This window comes from Corvus hawaiiensis, chromosome 12, assembly GCF_020740725.1.
Source record: "Corvus hawaiiensis isolate bCorHaw1 chromosome 12, bCorHaw1.pri.cur, whole genome shotgun sequence".
In the NCBI taxonomy this organism is placed as follows: Eukaryota; Metazoa; Chordata; class Aves; order Passeriformes; family Corvidae; genus Corvus; species Corvus hawaiiensis.
In genome coordinates, this window is record NC_063224.1 from 2,575,244 (window position 1) to 2,595,447 (window position 20,204).

General features: G+C 52.7%; 2 protein-coding genes across 2 annotated transcripts; one reads left to right on the plus strand and one right to left on the minus strand.

Moving 5' to 3' along the window:
- Positions 1–5,654: 5,654 nt before the first annotated feature.
- EMC8 (ER membrane protein complex subunit 8) lies at positions 5,655–13,030 on the minus strand. Its single transcript, XM_048316726.1, has 5 exons — positions 12,764–13,030; positions 8,616–8,692; positions 7,136–7,205; positions 6,580–6,674; positions 5,655–6,327 (listed from the first exon to the last, which is right to left on the minus strand). Exons 1-5 carry the CDS (start codon positions 12,959–12,961, stop codon positions 6,168–6,170), a joined length of 600 nt encoding a protein of 199 aa, XP_048172683.1. The 5' UTR covers positions 12,962–13,030; the 3' UTR covers positions 5,655–6,167.
- A 2,263-nt stretch (positions 13,031–15,293) lies between these two features.
- Positions 15,294–19,715, plus strand: LOC125332105. The gene is made up of 5 exons (XM_048316727.1): positions 15,294–15,391; positions 16,141–16,220; positions 17,031–17,198; positions 18,477–18,608; positions 19,450–19,715. The coding sequence occupies exons 2-5, from the start codon at positions 16,142–16,144 to the stop codon at positions 19,584–19,586; spliced, it is 516 nt and encodes a 171-aa protein (XP_048172684.1). The 5' UTR covers positions 15,294–15,391; position 16,141; the 3' UTR covers positions 19,587–19,715.
- Positions 19,716–20,204: the final 489 nt, after the last annotated feature.

Sequence of the window (20,204 nt, forward strand, 5' to 3'; positions counted from 1 at the left end):
GCTGGCTGAGAACAAACAGCCCCAAACCCACGAGGGCTGGAATTAGCCCGGCCTGGAGCAGCAGTTGTTGCTACAACAGTGACAGAAAGAGATTGTCTTGCTGCAGCAGGGGTGGGAAACATAAACAGCAGGCTGCTAAAATACCTGTGGTTAGTTCTGCGGGTGCAGCACAGCTCCAGCTGCTCTGCTGACACTTGATAGGGACAAACACAGCGTCAAACACCCCTTCCTGTCCTCTCCAGGGCTGGGGAGCAAAGCAAAAACCTTTGTGAAGGTTTAAAAAGTGGGGGTTGTCCACCTTGAGGTGACTGGAGCCTGTCTGGTGTGGAGCCCTGGTCACTGCTGGGTGACCAGGGCTGGGGAGAGCTGAGTGCCAGGAACAGGAGCAGCCCAGTGGGCTCAACACCCCCTTTCCAGGGTCACTGTGAGACCCCCACATCCCTTCCAGGCATTCCTGATTCCTGTCACAAGGCTCTGAGCAGGGACTTGCTGAGCATCACATCAGGGCAAGTGGCCAAAGCCCACCAAGAGCCAGCTGGCCACGGGGAGGAAGAGGATGGGCTCAGGGGATGCGTGGGTAGGGAGCAGCCTTCACTCCTTGGGGGAAGAGCTGACCAGCACCTGCCTATCTCCTGGGGTGGTCACTGACTGGTTTCCAGTCCTGGCTGTGTCCCTTTGGTAGCTGGGCTGCTCCTCTCCCGGTGCTTCCCAATCCTCCAGCTCCATCCTGCTGCGGGGCAGAGGAGGATGGAGGGGCTGAAGCTCTGGTGGGGGGTGAGGATGGAGAGGCTGAAGCCCTGATGAGAGATGAGGATGGAGGGGCTGAAGCCCTGGTGGGGGGTGAGGATGGAGGGGCTGAAGCCCTGGTGGGGGGTGAGGATGGAGGGGCTGAAGCCCTGGTGGGGGGTGAGGATGGAGAGCAGCCTCTGAACCTCCATTCGGGGGCAGGGCAGGGAGAGCTGACGCTTCCCAGGAGCCAGAGGAACCGCAGGGACAAGGGACACGTTGTGCAAACGCTGGCCACAAGAAAAGCTTTGGCTGGAGAGCCCGGGGCAGCTCTGCTGGCTCCCTTCAGGAGCTGCTCCTGCAAACACCAGCTGGGCTCCTTTCAGCAGGGAGGGGGAGGAAGCGGCTTTCTGGGTCACAGAGTCCCAGGGTTTGCCAACGCAGGTGACACGTCACCCTGGCTCCGTGCTAACGGAGCAACGAGGCCACCTGTCCCCTCCTGCCCCCGTCCCTTCTGGCCCGGCCAGGGGAAAGGGCTGCTACCAGCCTGGCTCTGGAATTGCCCCAGAAAGGAGCTGCAGGGTCCTGCCCGGGACTTGCTGGAGCTGGAAGTGGCAACCGGTGCTGGGAAGGGAGAAGAAACTCCCTCCCAGACATCCAGAGTCATCCAGGGCTGGCGAGCGGTACCCGGAGGGGGTGCCAGGCATGGGGAGGGAGGAGGATGTCACGAGGAGGCAGCTGAAGGTTGCAGGCTCCAGGGAAACTGGAGCAGCTCCAGCATTCCCCAAGCACAGGCTCTTGGCAGGACCGGCAGAGCGAGCAACCGGCAGGAACCGCGTGGGCAGGAAGCAGCCCCGGAGAAAATCCGAAAATCCACTGGGATGAGGCGGGAGCTGCTGTGGCGGGGGTCGGGAGCAAAGTGGGAAGCGAGCACGTACCTGAGGCACAGACCTCCTGCATCCAGAACAAAGCACCCCTCTCCCAGCATGGATTCAGCCGGGAGGCCACGGCCGGGAATTGGCTTAGGGACGTGGCCACGGCTGCCGTGCTTCCCGGCTCGCTGAGCTCCAGGGTAATCTGGGCCCAGCTTTCCCTTTTATCCCCTGCTCCAACCTCGATAAGGCTTTTCAATTAGGTCCATCTTTTAAGCTCCAGGGCGCATTTCTAGGAAGGGCTGCGTCGTTTCCCTCGGCCTTCGCGGGCTGGCTCTGCGCAGAGCGGGCCATGCCTGGCACGGATCCTGCCCGCATCCCGCTAAAGCGCTGCAGCCGGAGCGGCGCTGCCTGGAAGCACTCACGGAGTGACCTCTCATCCCCAGCCCACCTACCAGGTGTTTGCAAGAGCAGAGTTCCCTGCTTCCCTCATCTCAGCTCCGGCAGGCTGGAAGTGCCACACGCAGGAGCGCTGTCCCCCCTGCCAGCCCCCCGCCTCCGTCCTCTCCGAATCCGCCTCTGCCGCCTTCCACGGAAAACCAAAGGGAAGGGATGCAGCTGGGGTGTACTTCAGGAGGGGAAGGCTGGGTGAAAATGTGGTCTAAAAGCGACAGTGGAAAAAAAAAGGGAAATCGATCAAGTCCTCAGCGGATCCTTGGGCACACAGAAAGCGCTGCTGGCTGCGGGAGGGCTGGGTCAGGGCGCTGGGGGAAGCAAGGAGGGGGTTGTGGTGAAGGAGTGGGATGTGTTGAGGTGTTTAACTCCAGCTGGGAAGAGCAGAGCCTGGGCAGGATGGCAGGGGAGCAGCCTGGACCAGCCCAACAGGGACCAGCTCATGTGGGTGCCCCAGCTCGGCTCCAGGAGCTGAATTCCACCCGAAGGAGAAGCAGAGCTCACAAAGAGAGCCCATTTCCCCTCGAGGCCATTTTCCCAGCTGCACTCAGCCGCAAGCCCACCCCACTAACAGCCTCTCCTCCATTAGCATCATCCCAGCTCTCCCGTGGCACTGCCCTCCTCCACCGGCATCTCCAGACGCTTCCCAGCTCGCGGAGTGCAGCGATTAGGCCTGGAGCCAGGGAGCTGAGAGACCCGGGATTGCTTCCCGCATCTGTCACTGTCACCTCTCCTCGCATAAGGAGTTCCTGGGGGCAAGGAGCCGCCTCTCATGGCTGGGGTGGGCTCTGCACATCTGTCTGCTCCCAGCTCCAGCTGTGCCAGGTGAACTCCGAACCGCTCACCTGCTCCCGCATCCACATCAGCTTGAAAAGCAGGAGCTGTTACATCTCTGCTCGCTTTCACAGGGGAGGAGGGAACATCCCAGGAGCAGATGGGAAGAGGGAAAATGCCAGCAGCAGGCTGCTTCGCTTGCTGGATGAAGGGAAAACTTCCCCAAATCCTCGTATGCACACACAGAGCGATGAGCTCGGGGAGAATGTGGGACCTGGCATTCCCTGGCAATGGGTACCTCACTCGTGAGTGCCCTGGGAACAGCTGGGCAGGCACCCTGCGACTCCTGTTGCCCACCTGCTTGTGGGGGTGTTTGTCACTGCTCTGCAAAATTGGGTTCAGAGTGGGGAAAAGAGAATCCCACAGGCTGGGAGAGCTGGGGGTGTTCACCTGGAGGAGAGAAGGCTCCAAGGAGACCTCAGAGCCTCTTCCAGTGCCTGAAGAGGCTCCAAGAAAGCTGGAGAGGGACTGGGCACAAGGGATGGAGGGACAGGACACAGGGAATGACTTCCCAGTGCCAGAGGGCAGGGATGGATGGGATATCAGGGAGAAATCCTTCCCTGTGAGGGTGGCGAGGCCCTGGTACAGGGTGCTCAGAGAAGCTGTCCCTGGATCCCTGGAAGTGTCCAAAGCCAGGTTGGACAGGGTTTGGAGCAGCGTGGGACAGTGGAAGGTGTCCCTGTCCATGGCAGGAGGTGGAATGGGATGGGCTTTAAGATCCCTTCCCACCCAAACCACTCAGGGATTCTACAGTTTCCAAGTGCTTCAGCTCGTGTGGATGAGGTAAAATTTGGGAGTTTAAACATCTGGGCAGGCAAATGCCAAATCTCCAACTTTTGGTGGATAGAGAGAAAAAAAAATTAATGCAGAATGTCAGGAACTGCTAACAAACCAAAAAAGACTGGGACACGCATTCCCAGTGCTGCCTTCCCAGCTCTCACAAGGGCTCCAGCGAGAGATGCCTTCCCCAAGATTTCCTCCCCGTGAAGTTTGGAAAGGAATTACCTTGAATTCCTCTGCTGAATCCAACGGATCAACCAGCCAGGAAAGCAGCATCAGCAGGAAAGGGGAACGCAGCCTTCCCTGAGCCCTGCAGCTTCCTCATTCTTTCCGGAGAGCCACGGTGGCTGCATGGATTTATGGAATTGCTGCTTTTGTCCAGCCTTCAATGCAAATAGGCCAGGGGAGATAAGATCTGCGGGTTTGTCCTCTTTGCTTCAAGCCAGCCTGGGCTTCTGCTGGTGGCAAAAAACCCTCAGCTGAGAGCAAAGGGAGGATTACAAAAGGGGAAGACAAAGCACTAAAAGCTGCTCCCCTTCCAGCAGCATGTCCCAAGTTAGTGCCAGGGAATATTCCAGCAGGTTACACACTGAGGAGCCACACTCTGCCTTACAGGGGGAGCCGGATCAGCCTGAATTTGCATATTTATGATCAAAGCTTGATTAGGAGATCCTGTCACAAAGAACAAGAAACACATTTCCCGTGGCTCAGGAGACACAGCAGCTCCTTCTGACAACCCCGCAAGAGGAATCTCGCTAAGATGACGATCTGCCTCTGGAACAATGCCTTGGATTTCACTGGGAGTTTGTACAAAGCCCTCTTCCTGCACCCTCTGCTCCCAGGATATCTTTTCCTACAGACGTGGAGCGGAGCAGCCACTGGAATGTGTAATCTGGCTGATTTTTGGGAGCTAAATACATGTTTTCAGTCAACAAGTGAAAACATTTCCCTCTCCTGCAAGCCTGACTCAGCCTAGGGAAGGTTCTTGACTCGGTGCCAATCTCTTTTGTAATCACATCTCACCCGTGCACGGCAGGGAAGTAAAAAACAAAGTGGCCAAAGCTTCCTCTCCTCCCTCCAACCTCACCTCGTGGCCCTGCGGAATCTCAGCTGGAAGGAACTCCACAGCCCGGAGGCATCCAGGTTCTATTCCCTGCTGCAAATGGGATTTCAGCCTTACCCCATCCCTCTCCAAGAGCAGGAGTGAAACTTGGGCTTGTTGAGTCAAAATAAAGAGATTCTGACAATTCCATTGTTTTAAAATAAGCCCAGGTTGGATGGGGCTTGGAACGATCTGGTCTAGGGGAAGGTGTCACTGCCCCCATGGCATGAGATGATCTTTCCCAACCCAAACTTTCCTGTGATTTTAACACCAAGATTGGAGACAGGCTGACATTTTGTGGGTATCTGGATCTTCCTTGTGACAACATTTCTGGGCAGGCAGAGAAGGAAATCTGGAGGAATTGCTGCAGCTTGAGGCTGTGTTTAACTACAGTTGGGCAAATGACCACGAGAAGCGAGGCAACGAGGGCTTACAAAGAGCTCTTCTAGGCTGGTATAAAGCTTCATTGTCCAGGGAACTTCTCCTTGGAAATAAATATTAATGGCAAAGGCAAGGCAAGCTGAACTAGGCTCCTTGATTCCATGTACTTGGATCACTTGCCTTCAACTCAGAAGGAGGGATTTTGGACATACTTAAATGGACACCACGTGGAAAATGAGATCTGCTGATTAACCCCCCAAAATGCACGAAATTCATCAAATATTTCACTACTGTAGGCTCCAAGTGCAGATTCAAACTCAGCAGTGTGCTTCCAGTCCTTTTTATAAATCATTTACTTTGGGTTTAACACATTCAAGCAGTAACTGTGCTTGCCACGCCCATGGAGAGCAGGAATCACCGGATTATTTGGGAACACTGCTTTGAAACTCTCTGTAGCTGTGTCATGCTAAAGCACTGCGAAACAGGTGACACATGAGCATGGAACATCCTCAGCAGTTTGCATTTTACTGTGCCAAGAGAGTTACAATTTCCAACCCAGGCCAGAAGAAAACCGTTCACCTCCCATTTGATCTATTTGCCCTTAAAATCTCTCATCTGAGGACAGGATTGATTTTTTTTGGAAAAGTATTTCCATAAATCGTTAAAAAGGTAACCTCTCTAAAGATTAGAAAAGCTGAAGTCAAAACTTTGGAATAGGAACAGTGGGGCCAAGCAGAAGCAGTTCTGGTTTCCAAGGAATAGCAACATTCACTACAAGTGGGATGGTGTCCACGAGGACAGCTGGAAGTGACAGCTGGCAGCTCTTCCAGGGAATGTCACCGCCAGCATTCCGTGGCTTTACGGACACAGCACCGCGCCACGGGACAGGCCACTCCTCTTTAATCAGTCAGCTTTCCACACAAGGTACTGAATATTCATTCTATTTACATTCAAAAATAGCATTTTTCTCTCTTCAGTACAGAGGGGGAATGCCCGTGGATGAGTCAGGAGAATCTCTCCTAGCACAGGTGCAGCACAGCTTTGTTGATCTCCGGGTTTGTCCAGTCGTTCCGGATGTCATCCAGGTGATTATCGAAATCCACCAGTGTCTCGTAGGATTTGCTGTCCAGGAGGGATGCAGCGATTCGCTGGGCTTCGGTCCAATCTTCACAGAAGTCACTAGGGTGGAAAAGAATCCGGAATACATCAGAATCAACCAAGAAAAACTCTGGAAAATTAAGCCATGCTGCAGCGTGGACACGGTGGGGATAGCATGGCCTGCCTGCAAGAACCAACTGCTCCCTCTCACTACAAGAAGCAGCTTTAAAATCCCTGCCAGCTACACCCACAGGGTCAGTCAGCCATGAAGTTTTGCCCTCACACAGCCAGCCAGTTTTCCCCCAAACCCCAGTAAATTCCCAGCTCACTCACACGTGTGGGTCCTTGCACCTCCACTTGTTCTCGTGCAGCTCGTACACGTGGATGGCAGGCTCCACACACTCCATGGTGAACTTGGTGTTGTCAACCTGGGGTGGGACACAGAAACACCACCTCAGTCTCCTCCCCAGCACCCCAAGAGATGAAATAAACCCCGAATCAGTTTGTAAAACAAGAGAATTTTACACACATCCACTGTTTTACCCTCAAATTGCCAAATTTAAGATGCCAGCATTTGTCCCAGCAGTGAGGAGGCAAAGCCCTGTTTTGTGATGTTAAATGTAAGAATTTAAGTTGCACTAAGAGGGCTGGAGCCAGAAATTGCTGCCTGAACATGCAGAGAAGGCCCCTATTCCTCTGAGGTGACAGAGAGCTCACCACAGTCTCTCTGTGGATTTACTTTGTACTTCACTGCTCCTTGCATCTCTTCCCCAGAGCATTTTGGACAGGAAGAGAAATGGAATTCCTCACGAAAGGAGCCAGAGAACAGCATTTCCCTGGTGCAGCAGCAGGGTCAGAGCACACAGCGGGGTGAAGGGAAGGAAGTTACCATGATGAGCGCCGTGTCCGTAAAGCCCTCGGCAATCCGGGAGGCCACTTTCTCTGCAACCTGGTTGGGGCTGGAGCAGAAGGGAAAAGGAACTGAGTGAGGTGAGCCACGAGTTCCAGCTGAAAGCAGCAGGAAATGAGCTCAGAGAGATGTGAGAGTGACTCTGGGTGCTCGCAAACAGGAACGAGATAAGGAGCTGATGCCACAGCTGATAGAGGGCTCTGCAGCACCCGAAGTTCAGCTCAGCTGTGTTTAGGAAACGGCTTTGGAATGACATGGAATCAACATTTTGTGGCCGCCTATCTTCTTCCCCCAGACCAAAGACGTTGCCCTGGCAGGCAATTAAAAGAGAAACTTAGAAACTCGACCAGTTTCTCTACCAAAATCAGATAACCTTTGGAAACCTTAACCACGTTTCAAAGGTGACAACCTCACTGTAGTGCCAATGTCAATCTCTGTGTGGCACCAGTTATCTTCAGAAATTAAACTGAAGTTTTAAAAAAACATCAAGCCTGTGATGTTCTTTCAAACCTCAAAGAGAACAAACTGTACCTTCTCCTTAAAAACGTGTCCAGCAGATTTATAAGGAAAGGACAAATAATGCCTTTATCCCTGATAGGTACCTTAGAAGTCACAAGTGTTCCTTATAATTGAGTCTGAATATCCATTAACAAATAACTGGGATCAGATCCTTGTGGAATGGTTTGGGCTGGGAGAGACCTTCAAGATCCTCTCGTTCCATCCCCTGCCATCGGTGAGACACCTTCCACTATCCCAGGTTGCTCCAAGCCCCATCCAGCCTTGGAAACTTCCAGGGATGGGGCATAATACTTTAAATAAGTTGTTCTGATTAGTCCCAATCCTGGATTTGTCCAATAGATAGAGAGGAAAACATGGAATACACAGCTCTAAAATGAAACTGTGGCTCTGCAGGAAGGTCCCTTATTGTTTAGTGAGTAATCTGAGTCAGCCAGCAGGGAAAAAAAAATGACTAATCCTGGGGAAAAAGAAGTGCTAAATAAGAGATATCACTGCCTGACTGACATCATCTTCTACTTCTCCACCACGTAAGAAAACTCTTTGAAAAAACTCTGGAGATAATGAAGAAATTTAGAAAGAATTAGGTCACCCCTGACTTTCCATAAGATCCTGGGAGTCGTCAGACTTTACAAGATCCATACTGCACAAGCAAACGCTCTGCAGATTTTGGCTTTTTCCCTGACAACTGCAATTCAAGAGGCTGGCACTCGTTCAAAGAGTGGCCTTTTATAGCAGCCACGGGCGAGGAGGGATTCTGCAAAGCCTGGACTTTCTGCACCTGACCAAAGGCCACATCCCGCAGCCCCACGGAGACAATGTGGAAGCAGCTGACAGTTGTCAGAGGGAATCAACACGCCTGATTTATGGGGATGATTTCTGCTGGCAGAGTCCAAGGTACAAGCTAAAAGAGCAAACAGAAGGAAATATTGGCCCAACACACCTGGCATCTTTCACGCGTTCGTTCGCCTGGTAATATCCAGCTATCACGTAGCTGTTCTCCTTGCACCAGGAATCAATCTGGAAAAGCAATGGGAACAATAAATCCTAGGAAAACCAGCCCCCCACCGCCTCAGGATTGAGGAAATCTCGTGGCTGTCCTGTAAAGAAAGCAGCGTTGCTCCAGCTCTGCGGCTCGGTTCTTTACACAAATTTCTGTCCCCTTCTGCACCTGCTCGGGCATGGTGGGGCTGATTGAGCTGGGATGGAGAAACCCAACGGAGCAAAAGGAGCTGTCTCAGTCAAAGCCCGGCCTAAATTCGAGTGACAGGACAATTAAACCCTGCCTGGAGAGGGTTTGGGTCTCACCCACCGATGGTTGGGACAATTTTCTGTCAGTGTTCACCTGACAAGGGACTTGAGAGAACGTTCCCCTCGTGGATGCGTGGCTGCCCTGTCCTTGCAGAAGGGTTTTATTGCTAATGTAACATTCCTAGGGGAAAATGCAACCATTTGGGGCCTTCATTAGAAAATAAAAGCTTGAGGTGAAAGGTGAACGTGAGGCAGAAGTTTGTCCCATTTACCAGCTTTTCAACTGGGATGGAATTGTTTTCCTTTGAGAGCTCCTCCTTATTTAACACCTCTATGTAAATACTTCAGCAGATGTATTTTTTTTTATTAAGTTTCACAATTTTTGACTGACACGAGTCCAAAACTGAGGCACTTTTGTCAGGTGTTGTTTTATAATGAAAGGAGTTTCAACCCCGCCGTTCTGGCTGCTTTAAACACCATTTTTTGCGGGCCTTCATTAGAAAATAAAAGCTTGAGGTGAAAGGTGAATGTGAGGCAGAAGTTTGTCCCATTTACCAGCTTTTCCACTGGGATGGAATTGTTTCCCTTTGAGAGCTCTTCCCTATTGAACACCTGTATGTAAATACTTTAACAGATGCATTTTTGGCACATAATTGACACCATTTTTGATTGACACCAGTCCAAAACTGAGGTACTTTTGTCGGGTGTTGTTTTTTAATGAAAGGAGTTCCAGCACCGCCGTTCTTGCTGCTTTAAACTGGAGCTGAATTCCTCCTGCTGAGTCTGCCTTTGAAAATATCTATCTATAGCTATGATATCTATATATATATATCTATATATATCTATATATATGATGTTTTCCATTCGAATTGAGGGTATCAAGTCAGCACAATACAAAGCCCTGAAAGGCAGAAGGGGAGAAAGCAGCTCGAATTTTCCTTTGCAGTCCCTAGAGAGCACGGCCTCAAAAAACCCTCCCCAGCTCTATTAAAAAGGACTCCAAAAATACATCTGGTGCTGACCTGTCGCATCCTGGGAGTCAAATCAATCTCATTTTCAGCAATAATTATAGTATTAGACTGCAGAATCAAGCCAACAAAACAGCCATGTGAATAATCCAAGGGATGACATGGATTTAACTGATAAAAAAAAAAAAAAGCTGTGCAGCCCTGCAAGAGCTGCTGTTTCCATTCCAAACCCATTTTAAGGGCTTAGGACTCTGGTTTTAATTGTTAGTGGCTTGAAAGCTTGGCATTAGAGCCAGCAGCCCAGACAGTAAAATTAATAATAATAATAATTATTATTAAAAAAAAAAAAAAGTCCATCAATCTAAAAATTAGAAACAGTCCTAAATCCATTTTTGTTCTGTACCAAAAATTGCCTCAAAAAGAAGAGAATGATTTAAAGTTCTCGCTTTCCTAACTGGTAACTAAAAATTGCTTCTGCATTTAAAAAAAGAAAAAAAAAAAAAGGAGAAAAAACCCCCCAAATCTCATTTTGGAATGCAAGCTTTTCCAGCTGCAATTCCCAGGCCCTGTCACCGCAGGTATCCTACAGCAATTAGCTCCTGATATTTTTAGTCACGGCCAGCCCTGCCAAGGAAAAATCCGAAGTAGCTTTGCTTTGCTGCAGCCACCAAAGGGGGAGCCTGGGGGTCTGGAAAACCCTGGGAGGAGGAGGAGGAGCAGGAGGAGGAGGAGGAGGAGGAGGAGCTGAGTGCTGTTCCAGGAGAGGGAAGTGCTCCCTGGTTTCTCCTTTTTGGAGCTGTGCTTGTAAAACCACATCAATTAGCTGAGAAATTCAGAGGCTCGAGTGCAACTTAATTCACTTTTTCTTAATGACTCCGGCTTTGAAAGGGATTTCAAAGTGCAAATTAAACCCGGGAGCTTCTGCTCTGCCCTCCGGAGCTACAAACCTCAGGAAATCAGAGAATCCTCAAATATCCTGAGCTGGGAGGGACCCTTAAGGATCACCAGTCCAACTCCAACACCCCAAAACCCCTCTCTGTGCTTGGGAGCGCTGTCCAAATGCTCCTGGAGCTTGGGAATGTGCCCATTCCCTGGGGAATTCAGTGCCCCAGCACCCTCTGGGGGAAAAATATCCCACCCAAACCTCCCTTGCCACGATGTTTTGTTCAGGGTTTGTTGATTCCTTGTTCCCCCTGCAAGTTTTAGGGGGCAAAGCTCCAGAGTTTGGAAGTCCCTCCTCAACTTCCAGATTAAATCCGGAGATTTTTGCTCCCATTTCACGTTCTGGGATGACTCAGGGCAGGGAAGAGGATGTGAAACTTGTGGGGCTCGTTCTAAAAACCCCCCCACAGAGCCACCCTCGACCAAGAATCAGCAGTAACTGAACTGGAAAAGAACCAGATCCTGGGAAATCCTGCCAGAGCTGGGAAATCCTTTAGGAACAAAGCTGCTTTGCTACAAAAATTGAGTTTAACCACGCTGATCTCCCTGATTTATACCGGATCCACACGCCAGGCTGCACAGATGATGTGGAATCACCTCTTTTCAACCCTTTTCCACGAGAAAATCCAATTTTCACAACTGCTCTGAGAGGATTTATGGACACTTTTGCCTTTGTTTAAACCCAGAAGAGCAGCAAAAGGCCCCGGGTTCTTGTAAAATTCTGTGTTTTAAAGGATCTGTGGCTGTGAAGCACACAGAGCTGTAGCAAATCCTAACTGATGTGGGAAACACCAAGAGTTTCCAGTCTTTACCTTTTTGTACCAAAAACTGAGAGTAAACAAGTAAAATTCTGCCACAGCTTTGGCTCCAGGAGAATTTTCTTCCTGTAGATGTTGCAAGAAACAGGATTTATTTCCTAATAATCTGATCCTGCTGCAAGATCTGCACTGAAAAGCTGCACTGAAGGCCTAGACTTTACCAAAATTCTCTGCTTAAACCCTGTAGAAAGCCATTTAATCCCAATTTAATGAAAACACACCGTGCTCTGCTACTCCTATGCTGCTGGAAAGAGATTTGAAATGATCAATTTTGTGTGTTCCACAGCAAAATTCAATGGTCAGGGCTCAGGCTCAGCTCCTGTCCCTGTGTCTCTGGCTGCATTTCATCATTTCCAGGCTTCACAAAGATGTCAACTTTCCCATGGCACCATCTCAGCTGGAGAAAACCGGGATTTACTCACAACTGACTGGAATTTACTTACAAATAATATATATATATATATATATATATTCCTTTTTTTTTGGGGATGAGAAAGACCGAGGGAAACATTAAAGCCAAGGAGTCTGGAGGAATCAGAAATTCGTTATTTTTAATGATCTCAAAAAGGGACGGATCTTCTTTTGCTCACAATTGTATAATCATGGAATCATGGAGTGATCGGAGGGGACTTCAAAGCCCATCCAGTTCCAACCCCGACACCTTCCACTGTCCCAGGCTGCTCCAGCCTGGCCTTGGGCACTGCCAGGGATCCAGGGGCAGCCACAGCTGCTCTGGGCACCCTGTGCCAGGGCCTCACCACCCTCCCAGGGCACAATTCCTTCCCAATATCCCATCCATCCCTGGGAAGCCATTCCCCGTGTCCTGTCCCTCCATGCCTTGTCCCCAGTCCCTCTCCAGCTCTCCTGGAGCCCCCTGAGGCCCTGCAAGGGGCTCTGAGCTCTCCCTGGATCCTTCTCCTCTCCAGATGAATAACCCCAGCTCTCCCAGCAGAGTTTTCCCAGCCTTTGGAGCATCTCCACGGGCACTCCGGACCGAATCCAGCAGCTCCACATCCCGCAGGGACACCCCCGGCACCGCCTCCCGCCCGTGCCAACACCTCCCTCCACCCCCGAGCACTGCGAGCACCCCCATCCCAGCGGGAACACCTCACCAGGGTCAGGGCCACCTCCAGCATGGGAGCGAGCGCCAGCGTCCCGTGGAAGAGCGGGATGCAGTCCACGAACAGCGCGGGCTGCGGCGGCCGCGGGGCCGGCGGGCGCTCGGCCACCAGCAGCCCGTTAACGGCGCAGTGCGGGTACTTGGCGCCGTGCAGGACCATCTTGCAGTAAGCCTGGGTGGTCAGCTTCATGGTGCCCTGCGGCGGCCCCGGCCCGGCCCCGGCCCCGGCCCCGGTCCCGGTCCCGACCCGGCCCGCACGCCGCTCCCCGCCCGCCGCCAAGCGCCGCCGGCTGTCGCGAAGCGCCGCCAAGCGCGGCCGGCTTTACGACAGCGGTTTGGGGTGCGTTTGGGGTGGATTTGGGTGAGTTTGGGGTGGGTTTGGGGTGGGTTTGGGTGCGTTTGGGGTTGGTTTGGGGTGCGTTTGGGGTGGATTTGGGGTGGATTTGGGTGGGTTTGGGGTGCGTTTGGGGTGGGTTTGGGTGGGTTTGGGTGCGTTTGGGGTGCGTTTGGGGTGGATTTGGAGTGGGTTTGGGGTGGATTTGGGGTGCGTTTGGGGTGGTTTGGGGTGGGTTTGGGTGAGTTTGGGGTGCGTTTGGGGTGCGTTTGGGGTGGGTTTGGGGTGGATTTGGGGTGCGTTTGGGGTGGATTTGGGGTGCGTTTGGGGTGGATTTGGGGTGTGAGGAGGGCCGGGAGGATCCGCGTAAAAAGCGATGGTGTTTTAAACATACATTGTAATATTGGCTTCTCGCAAGTATTAAGGTGGATATTATATAATGTTAGAAATGCTTTTTGCTGTGTGGATGTAGTTTTCTGTCTTTTTAGCAAGAATGTTAGCAAGTGTGAGCAAGTAAGAGAACCTCCAAGCGAGCAGAGGATGAGGCCCGAGGAGCTGCTGATCAACGCTTTGTCCAGAGAACAAAAGGGCCCAAAGGCTGCTCTGCCCGGAGAACGGGCGGCCAGGAGAGCCCAGAGCCGCTATCACCGCTCTGCCCGGGGGGCAAAGAGGCCCAAAGCTGCAATCAGCCCTGACTGTCTGGAGAATTAAGAGCCCGACTCAACTATCAACTCTCACCTGGCGAGCCCAAGGCCAAGAATCAAAAGAAGTAAAACCACAAGGCCGAAGACTACGCATGCTCTAAAAAGGCAGACCCAAGGAGTGGCCATGCAGAACAGCTCCGGGAAAAGTTTGAATATGAATAGAGAACAGACAGTAAAAATGGTATAAGAAGGACTCACCTCGAGCATCAGGTGTGCTCTTGGCAGAGCGCCAAGGCACCCGGCCATTATCCCTTTGCTTTATTTTATGTGTCTCTTATTGTCTTTCTATTAAACCCTTTAAATTCTCACAGGAGAGTGAACCTCGTTTGTCACAATGGGATGGGGGGTACGGGGTCAGGTGTGTGAGGGTCAGCACCGTGTGCTTTGAGCCACGGGGAATCGCGGAGTGGGTGGGGTTGGAAAAGACCCCTGGGATCATCGATTCCAAACTGTGACTGATCAGCTCCATGTCATCATGAATCTCGGTGGTTTGGGTTGGAAAGGATGTTAAAGCCCATCCCATCCGTGGCAGGGACACCTCATGCTAGCCCAGGGTGCTCCGAGCCCCATCCAGCCTGGGTTTGGACCCTTCCAGGGATGGGCATCCCAAATAATAAAGGACGCTGGGTTTCTGTATAAAGGGTAACACCCAACATAACTTCAGCAATGTCTCAGCCGCATCCGTCCCCAGCTGCCACACTGACCCCCTTCCCTTCCCAACCCCTGGATGCCCTCTGTGCTTTGTCCATCCTGGATTTTGGCCGCTCCTGGGCTCCAAACCTTGAACCCTGTGTCCAGTTCTGAGCCCCTCATGACACAGACACTGAGAGCCTGGAGCGTATCCAGGGAAGGGAACGGAGCTGGGAAAGGGGCTGGAGAATTCCTGAGGGAGCTGGGAAGGGGCTGGAGAATTCCTGAGGGAGCTGGGGAAGGGGCTGGAGAATTCCTGAGGGAGCTGGGAAGGGGCTGGAGAGTTCCTGAGGAAGCCGGGAAGAGGCTGGAGAGTTCCCGAGGGAGCTGGGAAGGGGCTGCAGAGTTCCTGAGGGAGCTGGAAAGGGGCTCAGGCTGGAGCAAAGGAGGCTCAGGGGGGACCTTGTGGCTCTGCACAAGTCCCTGACAGGAGGGGGCAGCCGGGGGGGTCGGGCTCTGCTCCCAGGGAACAGGGACAGGAGGAGAGGGAACGGCCTCAGGCTGGGCCAGGGGAGGCTCAGGGTGGACAGCAGCAGGAATTTCCCCATGGAAAGGGAGCTCAGGCCTTGGAAGTGCCCAGGGAGGTTTGGAGTGCCCATCCCTGGAGGTGTCCAGGGAATGACTGAACGTGGCACTCAGCGCTCTGGGCTGGGGACAAGGTGGGGATCGGGCCCAGATTGGACTCGGGTGACTTTGGAGTTCTTTTCCACCCTCAAAGATCCTGGGATTCTGGGAATCCGGGATAAACCTCCAGCGGCGGTCCGCCCGCATCCCGTCAGCCCCCGCGCGGGGCCGCTCCGGCCCGGCCGCTCGCTGCGCCGCGCTCCCGGCGTGCGCCGCACTTCCGGCCCGGCTCCTTCCGGTCCCGCCCGCGGTAGAGGACGGTCGCCAGGTCGTGGGGCCGGGACGGGCCGGGTGGAGACCGGGAACGGGCTGGGAAAGGGCTGGGAGGGAGAACGGGAGCTCCTCCCCCATCTCCATCCGCGCCCGGGCTGGCGGGGCAGCGCGGGTTGGGAGGTTGCGGGGAGGGGTGCGAGGGGGGAGCGCTGCGACCCTTCCCGCGGGTCCCGGCGTGTCCGTGTGGGGTTATGTCACCGGTGTCGCGACATGTCGGGCGGCACTGAGGTGACAGTCGGGGAGGGCAAGGTCAGGGGCAGGCAGCGGGTCCTCGCGGGAGCTTGAGCGGCTTTGGGCTGAGATGGGGTCACCTGAGGAACTCGAATGCCGTGTGTGTGGGAATCCCTTGTGTGCGATCCCGCCCTTCCCCGGGATGTGCCGGGATTGCTCCCTGCTCAGGGGCCACCGCAGTGGCTGTGGGATGTGCTTGCGGCTCCTGGAATCTGCCCAGGAATGGCTTATTTTGGAATGGGAGCGTCCCAGAAGGGCGACTGAAATAAGGGAATGTCCTTTGCTTCGAGTGCGGGAGGCTTGGGTTAAAAACAGGAAGGGAAAGACCCATCCAGGTCAGTATTGTGGGAGACTATCCCTGAAAAGCACAGAGTGATGTGCTGCTGTTTAGAGAAGGAACAGGAAGCCTCTAGGCTGGGGTTTTTTTTGCTTTTTTTTTTATTTAAATATAAACTCGTGGAAAATGTTTTTATTTCACCTTGGGCACTGACCTGTTGCTGCCTGCCCTTGCAGGATGTTGGCTTCCAGAGTGTTCAGCCTCGTCGGGAGGAGATCCATCTCCACCTCCCTGTGCCTGAGGGCACATGGACACGGTGGGTCCCGGCTGCTGGCAGGGAGGGTCAGGAAGGGAATAAAACAGGTCCTGGAGGGCAGGAGCACAAAGAGCTGCGCTGGGTGGGGTGTGGGTGAGGGGAGGGTTGGGATGGAGGGAACTTGGGGAGGTGGCAGGAATCGCAGTCATGGAATCATGCAGGTGGGAAAAGAGCTCCAAGGTCACCGAGTCCAAGCTCGATTCCCACCTTGTCCCCAGCCCAGAGCACTGAGTACCACCTCCAGCCCTTCCTGGGACACCTCCAGGGATGGGCACTCCAAACCTCCCTGGGCACTTCCAAGGCCTGAGCGCCCTTTCCATGGGGAAATTCCTGCTGCTGTCCACCCTGAGCCTCCCCTGGCCCAGCCTGAGGCCGTTCCCTCTCCTCCTGTCCCTGTTCCCTGGGAGCAGAGCCCGACCCCCCCGGCTGCCCCCTCCTGTCAGGGACTTGTGCAGAGCCACAAGGTCCCCCCTGAGCCTCCTTTGCTCCAGGCTGAGCCCCTTTCCCAGCTCCCTCAGCCGCTCCTGGATCCCTGGCAGTGTTGGAAGGGGCCTGGAGCACCCTGGGACTGTGGGAAGTGTCCTTGCCCATGGCAGGGGGTGGGATGGGATGAGCTTTAAGGTCCTTCCCAATCCAACCCAAACCATCCTGGGATTCCATTTTTATCCTCTTAGAACAGCACTTACTCTAAATGCTTCACCTTTTCCCTCCTGCATTCCTGCGCTTTCGGAGCTGTTGGCTTTTGTGTCGTGAGCAGTCAGAGATGTTTGTGCAGGACCTTGACTGGTGTCCCTGTGTCCCCCCCCTCAGCTGGCGTTGTCAAGGCAGAGGATTACACCCTGCCAGGCTACGTGGACCGGCGGGACGTGCCCCTGCCCGAGGTGGCCTTCGTGAGGGACCTCTCTGCGCAGCAGAAGGCGCTCAAGGAGAAGGAGAAGGCGTCGTGGAGCGCTCTGTCCGTGGATGAGAAAGTGGAATGTAGGTTCTGGGGGGGCTTCGAGTGACCCCACAGGCAGCAGCAACACAATTTCCATGTTCAGTGTCATGGCATGGGTTGGGTGGGGAGGGATCTTGAAGATCATCTCATTCCTTTATCCCAGGGTGTTCCAAGCTTCATCCAGCCTGGCCTTGGACACTGCCAGGGATCCAGGGGCAGCCACAGTTTCTCTGGGCATTCTGTGCCAGGGCCTCCCCACCCTCCCAGGGAGGAATTCCTTCCCAATATCCCATCTAAACCCACTCAGCTCAAAGCCATTCCCCTCGTCCTATCACTCCAGGTCCTTATCAAAAGTCTTTTGACAGCTTTTTGTTCTAGGCCATGCCTGGAACAGCTCTTAATCCAGGTTTTTCCCAGTGGCTCTATGAGCAGAGCTGATGCATGAAGGAATTTTCTTAATCATGATGGAGCTCCTTGTGTGCACACACCCATGGTTTTTATTCCCAAGATCTTTGGAGCTGTTACAGAACATGAAATGCTCCTGCTCCATATCTGAGGTCACATTCAGCCATTCCTTCCTCTTCCAGAAACCTAATAATAATAATTATTACATTTATTTCTTGGTTCCTTGCTTCCAACAAGCCACAAAAAAAATCTCCTCAATGCAACAACGTGCCATTGTTAGTCCAGCTGAGTGAAATGAGCCCCAAACACAAACGTGGATTTGAATGTTAATGAGCACTGACCTTGGCATGAACCAAATTCCAGCTGGTGAAAGCTCCCCGTGGGTGTTTTGACTTGCAAATAAAACTGTCTCATCTTTTCCAGCTGCTCTTGTGGTATGAAGGGAGAACCTGGGCTGGGAAAGGTTTAAAACTCTTTGGGGAATTGCTCACGTCTTCCTGAGCGCTCTCCAAATTTTCTGTTGCTTTGGATTTGAAATTCCTGTGGATTTCAGTGGCAGAGCTGAGAAGCTTTTTGAGCTCGGAGCATTCCTGTTGGAATTATTTGTGCTAGGAAGCTTTGAGGTCAAAAACCACACTGGGAATTGGAGGGGAGGAAGGAAATCTCCCATTTTTCCTTCTTTCTGCAGTCTATACTGCAACTTTTGCCCAACTTTAGCATAATCTGTAAAATGGAGACTAAAATCGATGTGGGGATGAAACAACTGATGGCTTTGGCGTGTGCCAAACCTAATTTAACATCCATCCCCTTTTTGGGCAGCCTCAGGTTTCGTTCACCTCCCTCTGCAGAGTTCCTGGTCACCTGCAGATCCCAGGGAAAGTTAAAAGAGAGGATTTGATGCATTTTTTCCCCAGTGTATCGGATGAAATTCAACGAGACCTACGCAGAGATGAACAAAGGGACAAACGAGTGGAAAACCATCCTGGGGGGAGTGTTGTTCTTCCTTGGTCTCACTGGAGTCATCCTCATCTGGCAGAAGCACTTCAGTAAGTAGCTCTTCCATGGAGAGCCGGGATCAGGTGATGCCTGATGGGAATTCTCTGTGGGGTCAGGATGGTTTCATGGAACAGCCATAACGGGGACTTCCCAGCAGGAGCTGTTTGTTAGTCCCTGGAAACTCCATCCTGGAGTTGGAACTTGTGGGCATGTAGCAGAAATGTTCGGGAAGCTGACTCACAGAAAGGTGGTGGAGCTCTGGGAGGACAGGAAATGGAGGGGAATGAGTGATGATATTCCTGATCCCAGAGCTTCCGCTCTGTGCTGCTGGAAAAGCTTTTGCTGCCTTGGTAGTGAACATTTGGGTTTCTGCCGTGTTTGGCTGCTTTCCCAGCTAAGGATTTGACCTCCAGGGAGCCTCCAGGTGCTGGGAGGCAGAGCAGCAGTTAAAGGAGCTGCTCCCTGCCTTGAGGCTCCCCAAAAAAGGAAAGCAGGGAGTTGTTATCTTGGTGATGGAGGAAACCAAGAGAATCCGTGTGGGAATGTGGTCTGAACTGGATGCTGCAGAAACTGGATGCAGGGAGTGGAGGTTGCAACAGATCACAGAACCACAGGCTGGGTTGGGTTGGGTTGGGAGGGATCTTGAAGGTTGTCCCATTCCACCCCTGCTGTGGGCAGGGACACCTTCCACTATCCTGGGTTTCTCCAAGCCCCATCCAACCTGGCCTTGGACACTTCCAGGGATGGGGCAGCCACAGCTTCTCTGAGCAACCTGCTCCTGTGGGATGACTTCAGGGGGGGAAAAACTCTTTTGATAGTGAAACTTAGCCCAGAATTCCCAACTTGCTGATGTGAGGACATAGTTCCATAATGGCCATTCCCACCCCGCAGTGTACGGCGCCATCCCGCACACCTTCTCCGAGGAGTGGCTGTCGGCTCAGACCAAGAGGATGTTGGACATGAGGATTAACCCCGTGGAGGGCATCTCAGCCCAGTGGGATTTTGACAAGAACGAATGGAAGAAATAAAGCAACTCAGTGGAACCTGCTCTGCTTGAATATGAAATGATTCCATCACCTGTGTGTGACCTCGTTGCTTGTTGTACTGGAACACCCTCTCCACCTCCAGAAATGCTAATAAATGTCTGGTTAACTTGAGAGGTGCCTGTTGCTGGTCTCTGGATGTGTTTCTTGGGGTGGGACATGCGGTTCCTGAACAAGATTTGCTTCCTGGCTTAATGTTTTCAAGGGCTAAGAAAGCTGCTGCCAAATTTCTCCCTCCAGCTAAGCTGGTGTCCCCTGAACTCTGCAAAATGTAAAAATGCCGCTCTGAAGACTAAACCAAACTTGGACTTCAGTTTGCCCTTTTCCTGATGGGACAGGAAACCATCAGGAAACTTGATGTTGTGGTTTAGGAGCTGTGGTGGGATCTCAGCCACTTGCTGGCCCCTCTTTCCCTTCCACTCAGAAATTTGGGAAGGTTTCTAAGGTGAGGTAATCTGGTGGGAAGGAAGCAATGAGCTCCCCTTCCTGCATCTCAAAAACCCCCTAAGTGATAAATTTGGGTGCTGAGAAGGATGAGGGTGACAATCCCAGGCTGGTGATGGCTGCAATTCTGCTTTCCCCTGCTCTTTGCACAGCTCCTGC

Bases quoted from the DNA above. Each gene is read 5' to 3' on its own strand.
- EMC8 (XM_048316726.1), bottom strand. From the start codon at position 12,961: ATGAAGCTGACCACCCAGGCTTACTGCAAGATGGTCCTGCACGGCGCC. The intron at 7,206-8,615 runs GTGTGTTGGGCC...CTTCTGCTCCAG, and splicing joins GAACGCGTGAAAGATGCCAG to CCCCAACCAGGTTGCAGAGA. The intron at 6,328-6,579 runs GTGAGTGAGCTG...TTTCCACCCTAG, and splicing joins AGGTGCAAGGACCCACACGT to TGACTTCTGTGAAGATTGGA.
- LOC125332105 (XM_048316727.1), top strand. From the start codon at position 16,142: ATGTTGGCTTCCAGAGTGTTCAGCCTCGTCGGGAGGAGATCCATCTCC. The intron at 16,221-17,030 runs GTGGGTCCCGGC...CCCCCCCCTCAG, and splicing joins CCTGAGGGCACATGGACACG to CTGGCGTTGTCAAGGCAGAG. The intron at 17,199-18,476 runs GTAGGTTCTGGG...TTTTTTCCCCAG, and splicing joins CGTGGATGAGAAAGTGGAAT to TGTATCGGATGAAATTCAAC.